Source organism: Carica papaya, chromosome 3, assembly GCF_054855325.1.
Source record: "Carica papaya isolate Zhongbai chromosome 3, ASM5485532v1, whole genome shotgun sequence".
Classification (NCBI taxonomy): Eukaryota; Viridiplantae; Streptophyta; class Magnoliopsida; order Brassicales; family Caricaceae; genus Carica; species Carica papaya.
In genome coordinates, this window is record NC_142311.1 from 20101679 (window position 1) to 20114958 (window position 13280).

At 30.4% G+C, this 13280-nt stretch overlaps 1 protein-coding gene across 3 annotated transcripts; it reads right to left on the bottom strand.

The window, feature by feature from the left end:
- Positions 1 to 8250: 8250 nt before the first annotated feature.
- Positions 8251 to 12849, bottom strand: INT1 (inositol transporter 1). 3 transcript variants are annotated; one of them, XM_022039859.2, is made up of 6 exons: positions 12366 to 12849; positions 11546 to 11616; positions 11072 to 11407; positions 9709 to 9816; positions 9433 to 9618; positions 8251 to 9149 (listed from the first exon to the last, which is right to left on the bottom strand). In XM_022039859.2, exons 1-6 carry the CDS (start codon positions 12511 to 12513, stop codon positions 8502 to 8504), a joined length of 1497 nt encoding a protein of 498 aa, XP_021895551.1. In that variant the 5' UTR covers positions 12514 to 12849; the 3' UTR covers positions 8251 to 8501. The 3 variants fall into 3 exon arrangements, with proteins under 3 accessions (XP_021895551.1, XP_021895552.1, XP_088072369.1); XM_022039860.2 differs by having other exon boundaries at positions 11072 to 11393; positions 12355 to 12493; XM_088216243.1 differs by having other exon boundaries at positions 12355 to 12493.
- Positions 12850 to 13280: the final 431 nt, after the last annotated feature.

Genomic DNA, 13280 nt, shown 5'->3' on the forward strand with positions numbered 1-13280 from the left:
TTTCCTTTTCCCACTTTGTCTGTCTAATATTGGTAGAACAATGTTGCTAAGACAGTCAGTCAGTTTCTTTGGTCACAATCTCCATAAATGATGATATTACAATTTAGTTTCTAATATTTTCTATTTATTTCAAACATATTATTTTTTTTTTCTATATTTTTTAACATGTTAACTATTTAAAAAATATTTGAAAAGAATTATATTTGATTAATTCATAGAACTAACAAATTAATAACTATATTAAATATTTTTATTGTTATTAATTTATTAATTAAATTTGTTATAGTAACTATTTTCTAACACGCTTAAATATAACACAACCATTTAAAATATATAAAAAAAAAAAATACACTGGAAAGCCAAATTATAGTGAAAAAGACATCAAGAAATAAAATTAAATGACTTTTCAACAATTTGAATATCTTATCATAAAAGATATATTTCAGATTTAATAATTTTTTAGAAAGCTCGTTATCAATTTGATTTTCTTAAAATTTCAAGTGACTATAAATGTGCAGTATTCATATAAGCTTTAAATTTGTGCAATAAAAATAAAAAATATATATATGTATATATATATATTATTCATGAAACTGTAAAAGGGACACATTCTCAAATTTTCACGGCACTAACATGTTCGTCCGAAGAAATGTTTCAGAAAAGATTAATAAGTTTCTTGTGTTATTGCAGTTAGAAAAAATAATGAAGATTGCCCAACCCATTGTATTCTGTATTTTGAAGTGAATGAAATGGATTTAATAATCTTGAGCATGAATGTGGTTGCAAGTCAAATAAATTAAATTAACGTGATGGTCATAATCATAAAGAAAAGAAGGAAAAGTGTTCATGATAACGATTCAAATTATTCGAATCATCTTGTTGTATAAAGTTTGCTAAAAAAAAAAATAATAATGTAGAGATGAATTTTTAATATCAAAATTAATATTTTCGACACAAAAACTTCTTTAAATTCTACTTATTCACGACTTTTAAAGTTTTTAAGTAATCATTTTGGAAGAATCAAGCTAGAGTCTTCATTTATTTTTTCTTTGAGTGTTGATTGAGTCCCGAGTGAATTTTAAGTTGTAAATATACTCTTTTAAGATTTTTTTTTTTTTTAAAAAGGCAAAAATTTCATCTTCTATATTATTAGGTTTTTTAAATAGGGTTGGGAGAAATCCCTTGAAAATCTTTTATTAGGACACACAAGTTTTGTGTTTTGGTGGAGTACATGCTAGATGAAGTTAGACATCTTGATAAATAAGTAATTGTTTTAGCAATAAACAAGTGGTTATATTTATAATAAATAAGCAATAGGTAAAGTTGGGCATCTTGATAATAAGCACCTTGTAACAGCCGAATTAATTTATCTAAAATATGAATGAGAGTTGATGCTACCTGATTTTAGAGATAATTGTGATAAATCTATAATTCATAAAATCAAGTAGGTATCTATCATTTAAAAACAAGAAAATACTTTATAACAAGCCTTATTTTTTTTTTTTTTGAAGTTTAAAGAAGACATATTATTTAATTTTCTTATTTTAGTGGAATGCATTCGTTGAAGTACAACAAGAATATTTGTTGCATATAGGGTTTTATGAGTTGTGTATTCATTTTTGGTGTGATTTTGGCCTTTATACCATGAAATCTAACCATACGCGTAACCTCCCCCTCCCTAAACATGGATGCAAAATGCTAGTAAGAGATTTTGCTCATCCTAAGAGGGCCTTATTCCCATCTCCCAACTAAGTTTTTATTTCTCCTAAAAGTGCTTTTTTTTTCTCTATTTTGAAGCATTAGCATTAAAAAATCAAGTATCTTTTGTCCTACATTTCAACTAGTCTAGCTATGACTTTTGTGCCCACATAAGTTTTTCTAACAGGTAAAAATTGCTAATGTAAGTCTCTTTCGCTTTGGTTACCTTTGTATTATCTTTAAAATTATTGCATCCCATAAATGTGTTAGTTCTATTTGTATCTTTCAAATTTTATTTATAATGTTCACTATTACACCTCTACTAGATTTCTGCAGTTCATTTACATGATGACCGATCTTTGTGTTCAGATAATCAATATTACAACTTCGTGATGCTTCAACTATCCTATTAGATGTCTTCTTCCAATTACAAGGCCTCATATGAGAATAATTTTGATTTGGATTCACCATTATCACAAGGTTAGAGCAAATGAAATATAATTTAAAAATTGTTCGGTCTATATTGCAGTGGTTGTTTTACTAACCCTTCGAGGAAAAATTATATTTCTCGATATTTTATTGTTCTTAAATTTATAGATTTTCTAGGTGACTTAAAAATAATACTACATAAGATTTTTCTAGAAATATTTTTCCTTCCAAAGAGAAAAAGTTCTAACAAAGCTAAGATTCTCTGTTGGCCTATTGTGTGAGACATTAAAGAGAATTTTTTTCTTATGACTCTCATCATAGAGAGAAGAACCAAAAGAAATTTGGGTTTTATTTGTACAGGAAACCATTTTTTAACTTTGTTTTCTAACATATATTTATTTATAAAAGTATGTAAGAGTCAATATATCTTTGGAACAATAAAAGTACAAACATAAGAGTTTTTTAAAAAAGTATTTAAAACAAAATTTAAAACTTTATAACTTATCATCTTCACTAATATTCTTTTGTTAACTAAATAGTCTGATTTTGAGTGAAATATACCTAAATATAGAAATAAAAACCAAAAAAATATTGTGCGCAAAATAGACCTAAATTTTTACATGTATGTTTCGTCTAGCAAGAGAAGAACTCTTTAAAAAGCATCAGCTTCAAAAGTTTTTCTCATAAGAAAGGTTTGGCTTGAGGAGATTTTCATGAAAGTTTCTACTTTCAACATGGGCTTGAACCTTATAATTTAGATTTAAAATATAGAACTCCAAATGAACTAAATGAAAAGTATATATCATAGACCTAATTGCATTAAGTTTTATGTTTAAAAAGATTGTTGTTTGATGCTAAAATATGTACTATCATTAATACTCAAAGCATGATAAGTAAAGCAAATCTAGTTTGAAGATGTTATGTTCGTATATACATAAACCACATCAAACTTCTATAGTAAAGCCGATGTTATCTTGGTCAACCTAACATTGAAGTGACTTTAGACAACTTATGCCATTTTCTCATCAAACAATTCCTCAAAGTTAGGGAAATATTCATGTTAATTTATGCATCTCTTCATACATGCCTTATATATCCTTCAATATAGAAGCAAATAACTACTTCTTACTTTTAATGTCATCATCTTGCCATAATTCTAAATCTTATCATGACTATGCTCTTTTGGTTGATATATTAGAATTGGTTTAATTTAGGATATAGGTTGTTCTTTTGTTATTTTTCCATCCAGTCTCATGTTTGTTAACAAGTCCATGTGCTCAGGCTCACTCAAGTTATTAATATCTAATTCCTTTAAATAGTTGTAAATTATTATTAAAGATAGATAGATAGATAGATATATGTATATATAATTTTATAGGACAACATTAATAGGTATGATCGCAATGTAACACAAAACAATATGATTTATTTCATAAATAGGTATGTCGAATAATATCTAATGAATTCTTTACACATTTTGCCTTTAAAAGGCCTAATGTTCTTAGTGTGAAACAAAAATTACTTTTTCTTAGTCAACTCCAATTTTTTTTTTTTTTTTTTTGAGAAGTTTTTAACATGATCTTGGTATGATAACAACAAAATAATAGAGTTAAATCATACATGTCTTATAAAAAAAGATTTATAACTATTTGAATTAAACTATTTCTATTAAAGACAATAAATCATATCTTTTTTTTTATATTATGAGCCTCCATACAATTCTGGTATATCATAAATTTCACAGTATATCGAGATTAAATATTTTTTATTATGATAAAATAGTATGATCAGATATTATCTTTGGTCTATTTAATACTTAATATTAACATGGAAAGAGACTTCAATTAAAATAATAATTAACTTCTCACTTTAATCCAAAAGGAGATATTAAAAGTGCACCATTGAAAGGTAATAATTTGAGGATTTTATTGTCAAAATAAACGATTCAAAACCAACTCTTTGTTTTTTTCTTTGCTTAATCATTTTTTTTTTTGAACTCAGACTGCTTTATTAAAAATAATTATTATTATTTTTAATTGTGACTACAATTTAGTGTTAAATTAATAATTAATATTTTAATTTTAATTTTAACTTAAATTAATGAGCTAAATATGGTACCGGAAAACAAGCACAACTTTCTACTTGCAGCCTGAAAACATGCATGAGTTAGAGGAAGTTGGGTCATGCAAATTGGCCAGCTTAAGCTTAGTTTTCACTGTCTTTGCCATGGGGGGCCCCAGGTCTTACATAATTCTACATATATATATATATATGCGGATATATTGATGCATGTATGATGCCATTGCATGTAAATACATGCACGGATGCATGTGAACAGGAAAAGTCGAGAAAGCCATGTGGCCGGTCTCAATCACTCAATTATTTGGCAGCAAACACGAGTCAGCACTAATTATTTATTTGGTGAGAAAAATTAATAACCTTCAACTAACTCCATGGGCCCACAACAACACTTACCAATCAAACAAACATCATCCTCCGTTGATTTTTCTCATCACTCATAATTGATACGAATCAACGGCGGTTGTAATGGAAAATCATGTTGATTTGCGTAGGAGAGCATTTCTCAAGTAAAATTTGTATATCTTAATTAAAACATTCCAGAGACTTACTTTTTTTGTATGTATACACAGATTGTGAGGAATACACAAAATAAAGTATTCTTTAGTACAAAAATGTTAAATGTATAAAATATTTAAAATTTTCTAAATCATATTTGTAAAATTATAGCTACACTTTAATAGGATAAGTTTAAAAAACTTTCCATATAAATTAGATTTTATATGTTAAAATATATAAATTACCAGAAATTTTATTACATAATTAGATATTACGTAGTTTAAATAAAATCAACTAATGAGTAATCCTTCATATTTATGTACAATAATTCATTTATTCTGTAAAGATATCTATTTTACAAAATAAGTTAAAAGAACTTGTAATTTAGTAGTTTTAACTAGATAAAAATTCGTACAAGTCTAACGCATCAAGTTCAACAACAATGTAATAATGAATAAAGAATTACTATATATGGTCATAAAATATAGACTTGTCTTTTGAATTAACATAAAAGTTGTATTAAGTATTGCTCCATTTACTTCAATTGGATTCCTTCTATTAGCAATTTGTGTCCAAGTATTAATGATGCCATGTGTTTGGGATGTGAATAAGACTATTAGATTATCACTAACTTACATACTATGGCCCATACTTTTCTCGAGCTATGTTGCTATTAAATTACCTACTCATCTGTTTGCATACATCTCTGTTGCCACCTCAATGAGCTAGTACCACAAATTTCTTAATAATAATATCCTAATATCATCAAAAATATATACAAATCTAAAATAATATCATAAATCAGAATGCGATTACAATAATATCACGTATGATTTATAATAATCACTACATAAATCAAAATATGATATCAAAAATTTGCATGTGTACTTCTGATATTTTTTCGTTACTTAATCAATCTTCAGATCCAAGAAGAGATGGTCATATCCCTAATTATATACATAAGAAGGCCCAATGATGAAAAAACCAAACTACTTGAGTAAATAAACAGTAAAAGATCATATCAAGATAGGTTTTCATTTCATTATTATAAAGCACATATTGTCGTGAATTAATTTTGATCCCGACAATGTTTCTCATACAAATTCTCCATAAATGCAAATAGTATCAGTTCGGTAAAAGAGTATGTCAAAGCTTTCTAAAATGTGCAATAGCTTATAGAATTTGGCTCACTTTGGCAAATAAACACTTTTCTACTCAATATGTATCTATAATAGATTGAGTATTATTTAGTTGTTGTCACGTGGTGATACAGGACAAAATTTTCTAAAAAGATATCATGAGACGAAACTCCACAAAAAGGAGAGAAATTTTTATTTTTCATTAAATTCTTTAAGGGTTTGAAATTAAAGAAAATTATCACTAATCCTGTAAGAAACAGAGTCAGAAACTAATTATTGCACTAGTCATTTTATTATAAATTTAGAGTAAAATTGTATAGAGTAAACAAGTGTGAGGCACATACTCTAAAATGTAGACTATCTTTTTATTATAACTAGTATGTACATCTTAAAGATCTAATTAGAGTATGTATGTGTAACTATGAAATTAAAAAAAAAAGTAATAATAACAATAATATTTGTAAGTCAGGTTTGGGGAGACAGATTTTAAAGTATAATAAAAAATGAAAATAAAAATAAAGAGAGCAAAATAAAATTAAAAATTCAAGTCTTGAATTTTTTAACTTCGACCATTGATTAGGAAAAAGAATAGTTCCCCTTGAGAACACATGACACAAGTTTTGAAATTGCTAGAATGATAAACATACAATAAAAACTCGGTCCTTTAAAAGAATTCATCGAGATTAAAGCAAACAATCCTAATCATTTTGAAGATATAGTTTCTATAATTAAAAAAATATTATCTTGTTTATTTAATTAATCATAAATCCCATTTTGAAGACTTATGTGTTGACAAACAAAATTAATCTTATAAAAAAGCTGTTTTTGAAAGAATTTCATGTTATTATCCAAACAACATTCAATGCCAAAAGATTATAAATTGAATAATAGTCCATAGAACATTTTCATTCCTTATTTTATTACCATGAACTAAGTAAAACTACTGTATATGTTCTTTTTTCTTTTTACAACAATATTATAATAAGAGTCTCTAATTCCAGAAGATCGTAACTCATATTTCAATTTGGATTTTCACAAAAGTAATACAATGTACTTAATTTGCTTATTTTTTCATTAACATGAGGCAAAGTACCAAACCTCCTCTCTTAACTAGCAATTTGAAGTTTCAAATTACAAAAAGATAAATCCAATAATCATCTTCGAAATCAAGAGTTCAAAATGAGGCTCTTCATATATTATGAAATTCCATAATGTTGAATCAAGTATTTGTCATTTTGTAATTCAGCAATAACCATAAATTCAAACAATTTATCGTCACGATTCTCGTTCCACACGGGAAAGCTTCAAAAACATATTCAAAATATAGAGAAATTCTTGTCATCTCTATTCTCGTTCTATTAAGTATATATCTAAAAAGAAAAAAATTCAAATTCAAAATGGGAGATTAAAGGAGTTACAGAAGAACAAAAAAGGAGAGAAATTATAGCTAGTGACATCTTTCAAGTATTTAACCACTAATTAATGAGACCAGGATGAATTGGTGAATATAGTAATGCCCAAACTAATTTAGCAAAGAGAACTAAATTAAAGAGTAGTAGGTTTGTAAAGTTTAAACCACCAAGATCTTTGGTAAGGTGAGCTTGATCCAACTGAGGGGGTAATACCCCTATTGAAAACCCTCTGAAATTTTTTATCAAAATTCTTAAATTATTCGTATAAATTTAGTTAAGATCAAGATGACAATCTAGTTAATGACATATTATATATCATTTGAGCATTAGGTACGACTTAAATCATGACAGCTCCTCTTATATATGAGGGAAAATATCCTTCCCAACATGCAACTTGGCTCTTAACTTGTCTAGAAGAAACATGAACAATTGGGCGCTTTCCTATCAACTAGCATAAGAACATTTAAGTGTTTGAGGTTTCTAGGGAGAGAGGTAAGATGCAAGGAGCTTTGTAAATGATGTTTAGGAAGTGTAGATTCATGCTAAAGTATATATAGGATTTAGATTGACTAAAGATTTGTCAGATGTCTAGGTGATTGTGTTCTTTAAATAAATTTTTTTTTTTCAATCTATTATCAGTAAATACTAAAATTCTATATAACTTTAAAATATATTATTCATTTAAAATTATATTATTAAAAAATATATAACATATGACTATAAATATAAAATTAATTTTTAACTTTGCCATATTTTCAACAATTTTTTTTTAAGTGTCTTCATTTTTTATCAAAACTACATCTATGAAAACAGATATACATAATGAAGTATTTTCTACCACAAATTTCATTAACAATTCTTAGTGTTGAAAACGTAGTTTCAAATTTTTTCGTAACCTTAATCTATACTTTTTAATATCATTCTTTTTTCTCTCTTAAAATTTGAAAATTCAGTCACCACACAAAAGATAGGCGCAAACAAGTAATACACATAGCTAAAGAAAGTTCAAAGATCATCCATGACTTTCTTCTTGGGACCATGAAAACACTCCCAATATATCTTTTACAGCAACTACGCAAGCATCTATCTCGGATCTATCTCCGACCACAAATTCATGCATATACATAGTCATGAAGGTAATCATACTCAAAGTCTTACACTCTTACATATAGATTAAACAAGAATATATATTTTTTCTTAGAACCTCTAAATCTGGTAAATATTCCAAAATCAAATCCAACACCTACTATTCGTTTCCACACTCTATGAGGCTTTGAGTGTTAAAACTGCTTCCCCAAGCCCTCTCCTTCCATATCTGCTCCACTTCCACAAACGTCAACCCCTTGGTCTCTGGCACAAACACAACTACAAATACAATTGCAACAACAGCCACAGCAGCAAGAATCAAGAAGGTGATACCGGTACCCACAGCTTCAGCAACTGAAAGGAAAGTCTGAGCCACAATCAAGTTGGAAACCCAATTCACTGTTGCTGACATTCCACCACATATTCCTCGGTATTTCTCTGGATATATCTCTGAGTTCACGGTCCATGGCACAGGTCCCATTCCAGGTGAAAAGAATGCAATGTATAGGGCCAACCCTACCACTGCAAGCCACCCATTAAGTCCACCAAGAAAATCAGATGTCTTGAATATGAATGCTGCAGCAAGAATCACAAGTGAAACAATTACTCCAGATAAACTTGAGAGGGCCAATTTCTTTCGTCCAACATGATCAATAAGGTAAATCCCAACAACTGTCCCAGCAGCATTCATGGCAGCAACAACGAGAGATAAGAGAAGTGCTAACTGGTTGGAACGGAAGCCGGCCATTTGGACAATTGTTGGGCTGTAGTACATCACAGTATTAATACCAGTAAATTGCTGGAATGCCTGCATCATCATAAATTTGTCAGACAACATAACACTTCCACCTACTTCATTAATATAATTTCATGAGAAAAAGAAAAGAAGAAAAAGAATTACTAATGTAAAAGAACAACAGAGCATTGGGTAAACTATGTCAAACACACTTCCACAATAAACAATGGATATAGACAAACATTGTTTGAACACTACAATGCCGATCGCGCATGGTAATGGTAACCACAATGATTAGGTTGCTCAGGTAGAAGGCAATCGTTTTATATAAGTTTTATATGTCTGCAGTTCTTACCTGAAGTCCTGCACCAGCAAAAAATGCAAGCCTCATTTCTTTTGATCTAAAAACATCCAAGTATCTCACAGTACTCTTTCTCTCACGTTCTTTCTCTGAAACTGCTAAAAGGTGCTCAATTTCATCCTCTAGCCGATCAATATCATAAATTTTAGCAAGCACAGAAATAGCTTTAGCTTCATCATTCTGCAAGTCAATAAGGCAATTTTAAACTTGAAAGCCAGTAGAAAAGGAAAAGATTTAGAATCTCTTTCCAAAGAGACCAAAGAATTTTACTTTCATAAAAAGCCATCGAGGAGATTCTGGCAAACATAGCATAAAGAAGAACTGAATAACAGCAGGGACAGCTGAAACACCAAGCATCCATCTCCATGTTCCTGGAACCTGCCCAAGCAATTTATCATTTCAGAAAGCCATTGATATAATCCGCATAAACCTTCAAAAAGAAAATAAGACCTAAAAACTCTAGACTTTGATTTTGATAACCATGATTCTTGAAAGTTTGTTAGAAAATGTATTATAGTGGGAACAATGTGACTTTCATATCATCTCCATTTTCCTTTTAAGCATAAGGTGAAAACATAGTGACTTGTCCATAAACTACAGTTTATCATCAATTCTTTTTATCCAGAACACAATATGTAATATATATATATATAAGTTGCTATTAGCTGGTAAAACAGTTTTATTAAAACAGATAACATCTGTGTTAGTGAGCCAGCATCAGATATCATCATATTAGACGGAAAAATTAAAGGGATTCCTACTGTGGTTTGCTCAATGTGATTCTATCTTGATGCTTCCTCTTCAAAAACTGCACACGAGAAAACTTTCATGCCATGGATAATAAGCATAATAATAACAATTTCTCAAAAATAATTTTTGCATAGAAAATTAACAATAATCAAGTTATTTATTTTTTAGAAAAAAAATTAGAAATACTTTATTGAAGAAAAATTCTATTGACTAAGAAAACTTCTGAAGTAAAAAAAGGTAAAAAGATGATGGCATCAATCATATACTACACACTCCTGAGAGCTATGCTGATCAAAGATTAGTTATGCTCAAGAAGTAAACCCATAAGCATTACTACCTATAGCATATGGACATTTATTCTGCTCCCAATAGTTAATCTATGATGCCATTTTAACACTGCCTATTCAACAAGCCACTGAAAGTGTGATTTAATTAACATTAAAGGGTAAACCATTTTCTGCTTCCCTGGATCCCTGGCTAAATTTGGTTTATTTCATGTTCTTAGAGTTCATTAGTTCCTTACAACTACACACACATCTAGTAAGCTTGGTCTTTAGGAACTAATTACTTCAGTTTCGAAACAATAGTAAATTAACATGCATTTTTCACAGATGTTTCTTCTTTTGATTGCTCTAACAAGCATTTGAAGGCTTGTACCCAGGGGTACAAGAAACCGATGGAGGGCCTGTAGTAAATGGACTTAAGTCCATTGGTGCATCTGACATAAAATTGAACAACTTACACAGCTTATTCATTGTTCAATTTGAAGAATGCGAAATTTCTAAAAAATTGAATAAATTGTCATTATACTTGGAAGAATGCTGCAAAATAGGATTTGGAGTTCGATCCCTAGGACTGCAAGTTAACAAAAAGTAAATCATACCTCTGTAAAAGCGAGGTTCACAAGGTAGGAAAGAAACTGTCCACCGGTAATCATCAGAACATTTGTGCTCACAAGTCCACCCCTTACTTCTGATGGGGATGCTTCAGCAATATACATGGGAGCTGTAACAGATGCAATGCCCACTCCAAGCCCAACAAGAAGCCTGCCAAATATAAGAACATATGGGTCCGGTGCAGTAGCCATGACAATAGCTCCAGCAGTAAAGATAACATCAGATAGCAGAGTAGCTTTCTTACGCCCATAAGCATCATTAATCCATCCCCCGGATGCGGCTCCAATTACTGCACCCACCAAGGCCATACTGACAATTGTTTCCTGTCAGCTTAAAGGTTTAGAGTCTTTAAAAGAATATTAAAATGAAAATCCAATAAGTTTAGGCATTAAAAACGGTAATGATCAAAAAGAGAAACTTGGACACCACTTTGAGAAACTTAAGCCTTATGAAAGTTTTACCTGTAAGAAACTACTCTGATTGACTACCTCAAAATCATCTTTTATATACAGAAGGGCACCCGAAATTACACCTACAAGACCGAGAAAGTCAGGTGGAGTTAAAGTAACTTTACAAACATTATCCATAAATTCCAATCAAGTTCAAAATTCACATATTTTTCAAGGAAAAAACAGCTAGAAATGCCGGAAAAGAAACTCTAATCCTAAGAAGATCCAGATTCCAACTATCCAGTCTGCATTTTTTATTTGCCACTTTTTATCGTCTTTATAAATCCATGTGAAATGTTTGTATTCTTTCATCCCTACTTGTTCAGAATTAATCGACTTTAACTGTTGCTGTCTAAGACATTTGTTCTTCAAGATAACTATGATGGGTTCCTGGAATATCGGGTTTGGGATGATTTGATAACCTAACTTCGGGGAATCATGAGGACTCGTTTTGTCTAATAATTTCTAGATAAACAAAAGTTCCTTAAACCAGATAAAAGGGCAAATCCACAATTCAAGGAAATCCTCCACACATAGCGCCACACGATAAGAACATGTTTCACATTTGGGGATTACTTACAGAATTAGGACTATAACGAATGAAAAGAGAAACATAAGACAGAAATATTTAAATCATAAAAAGAGAAAAACAGAAGAAAAAGAAACCAAATTGTAAAATTCAGCGACTGATAAAGCATCGACTCAGACATCAAACAACATCAAATTAGTTTGATCTTAATCTAACCCCATTCTTCTAAGCACATAAAGTACCCATACAAACACCAAGGAGTAAAAAGAGATTTAAATAAAGTGGGGTTTACATTTACGTCACCTGTATCGTAGCCGAAAAGCAGACCACCAATCCCTGCAATGACGGTCAATCCTAGAACAAACGGATTGCTGAAATAAGACATTCTCCTATCAGGAAACATGTCCAAGTACCCTGAACTTCCCGGCAACGACTCAAGCGTCAGCGTCATGTTTTCTCTGTTCACCTAAAGAATCCAGATCACTTGGATCAAAAACCCAAGAAAACGACCACTAAACTTGTTTGGAATCCGGAAATGGTTCTCCGAGAAAAGTCTCGACAAAAAGAGAGACGATTACGGGTTTAAATAAACACGAAGAACCAAAACTGATGAACTTTTCTGTTGTCCGTTTATATTAAGAAGAGTAAGAGAGCAATAGAGAAGAATCTGTAATCCTACAAAGATTTTCCCGAGAAAATAATGGGTTCCTCGTGAGATTTTCTTTTTCTCTCCAAGAAACCCGTGACGACGCAGAGACAAAAGAAAAATGGCGATGGCGAATTTGAAAGCGAAAATTATTGACTAGATAAGCTCGACGAAAATGAATAATTAAAATAATAATTATTGAATTTTATTATTATTATATATTAATATTTTATTGAATAAAAATGCCACGTCATCTACTGTCAAAAAGTCGGTCGAATTGGCAGGGAGAACATTATTGGGTCACCTGCGGGTGAGAAAGGTGTTAGTGGTTTTCGTGATGCCAAGTACCTCGTGGTGGGGCCTACGAGTTTGTCCGACCTGTGCCCGTTAAAAACGTGGATAAGATTGTAGTGCAACCCCACTTTCGTGAGTATTAAAATATTTTATACTCGCCTCTACAGTTTTTATTAGCCACATTTTTTAAGTCAGGGTAGTTTGGTGGAATGGCGATTGTGGGCTGTAATGCACGCGCGCCTTTGGCTTTCGTAACGAACTTGCTGCTCATAATCTGG

Bases quoted from the DNA above. Each gene is read 5' to 3' on its own strand.
- INT1 (XM_022039859.2), bottom strand. From the start codon at position 12,513: ATGACGCTGACGCTTGAGTCGTTGCCGGGAAGTTCAGGGTACTTGGAC. The intron at 9,817-11,071 runs GTATGATTTACT...TTGCTTGGGCAG, and splicing joins TGAACCTCGCTTTTACAGAG to GTTCCAGGAACATGGAGATG. The intron at 9,619-9,708 runs GTAAAATTCTTT...ATTGACTTGCAG, and splicing joins CTCGATGGCTTTTTATGAAA to AATGATGAAGCTAAAGCTAT.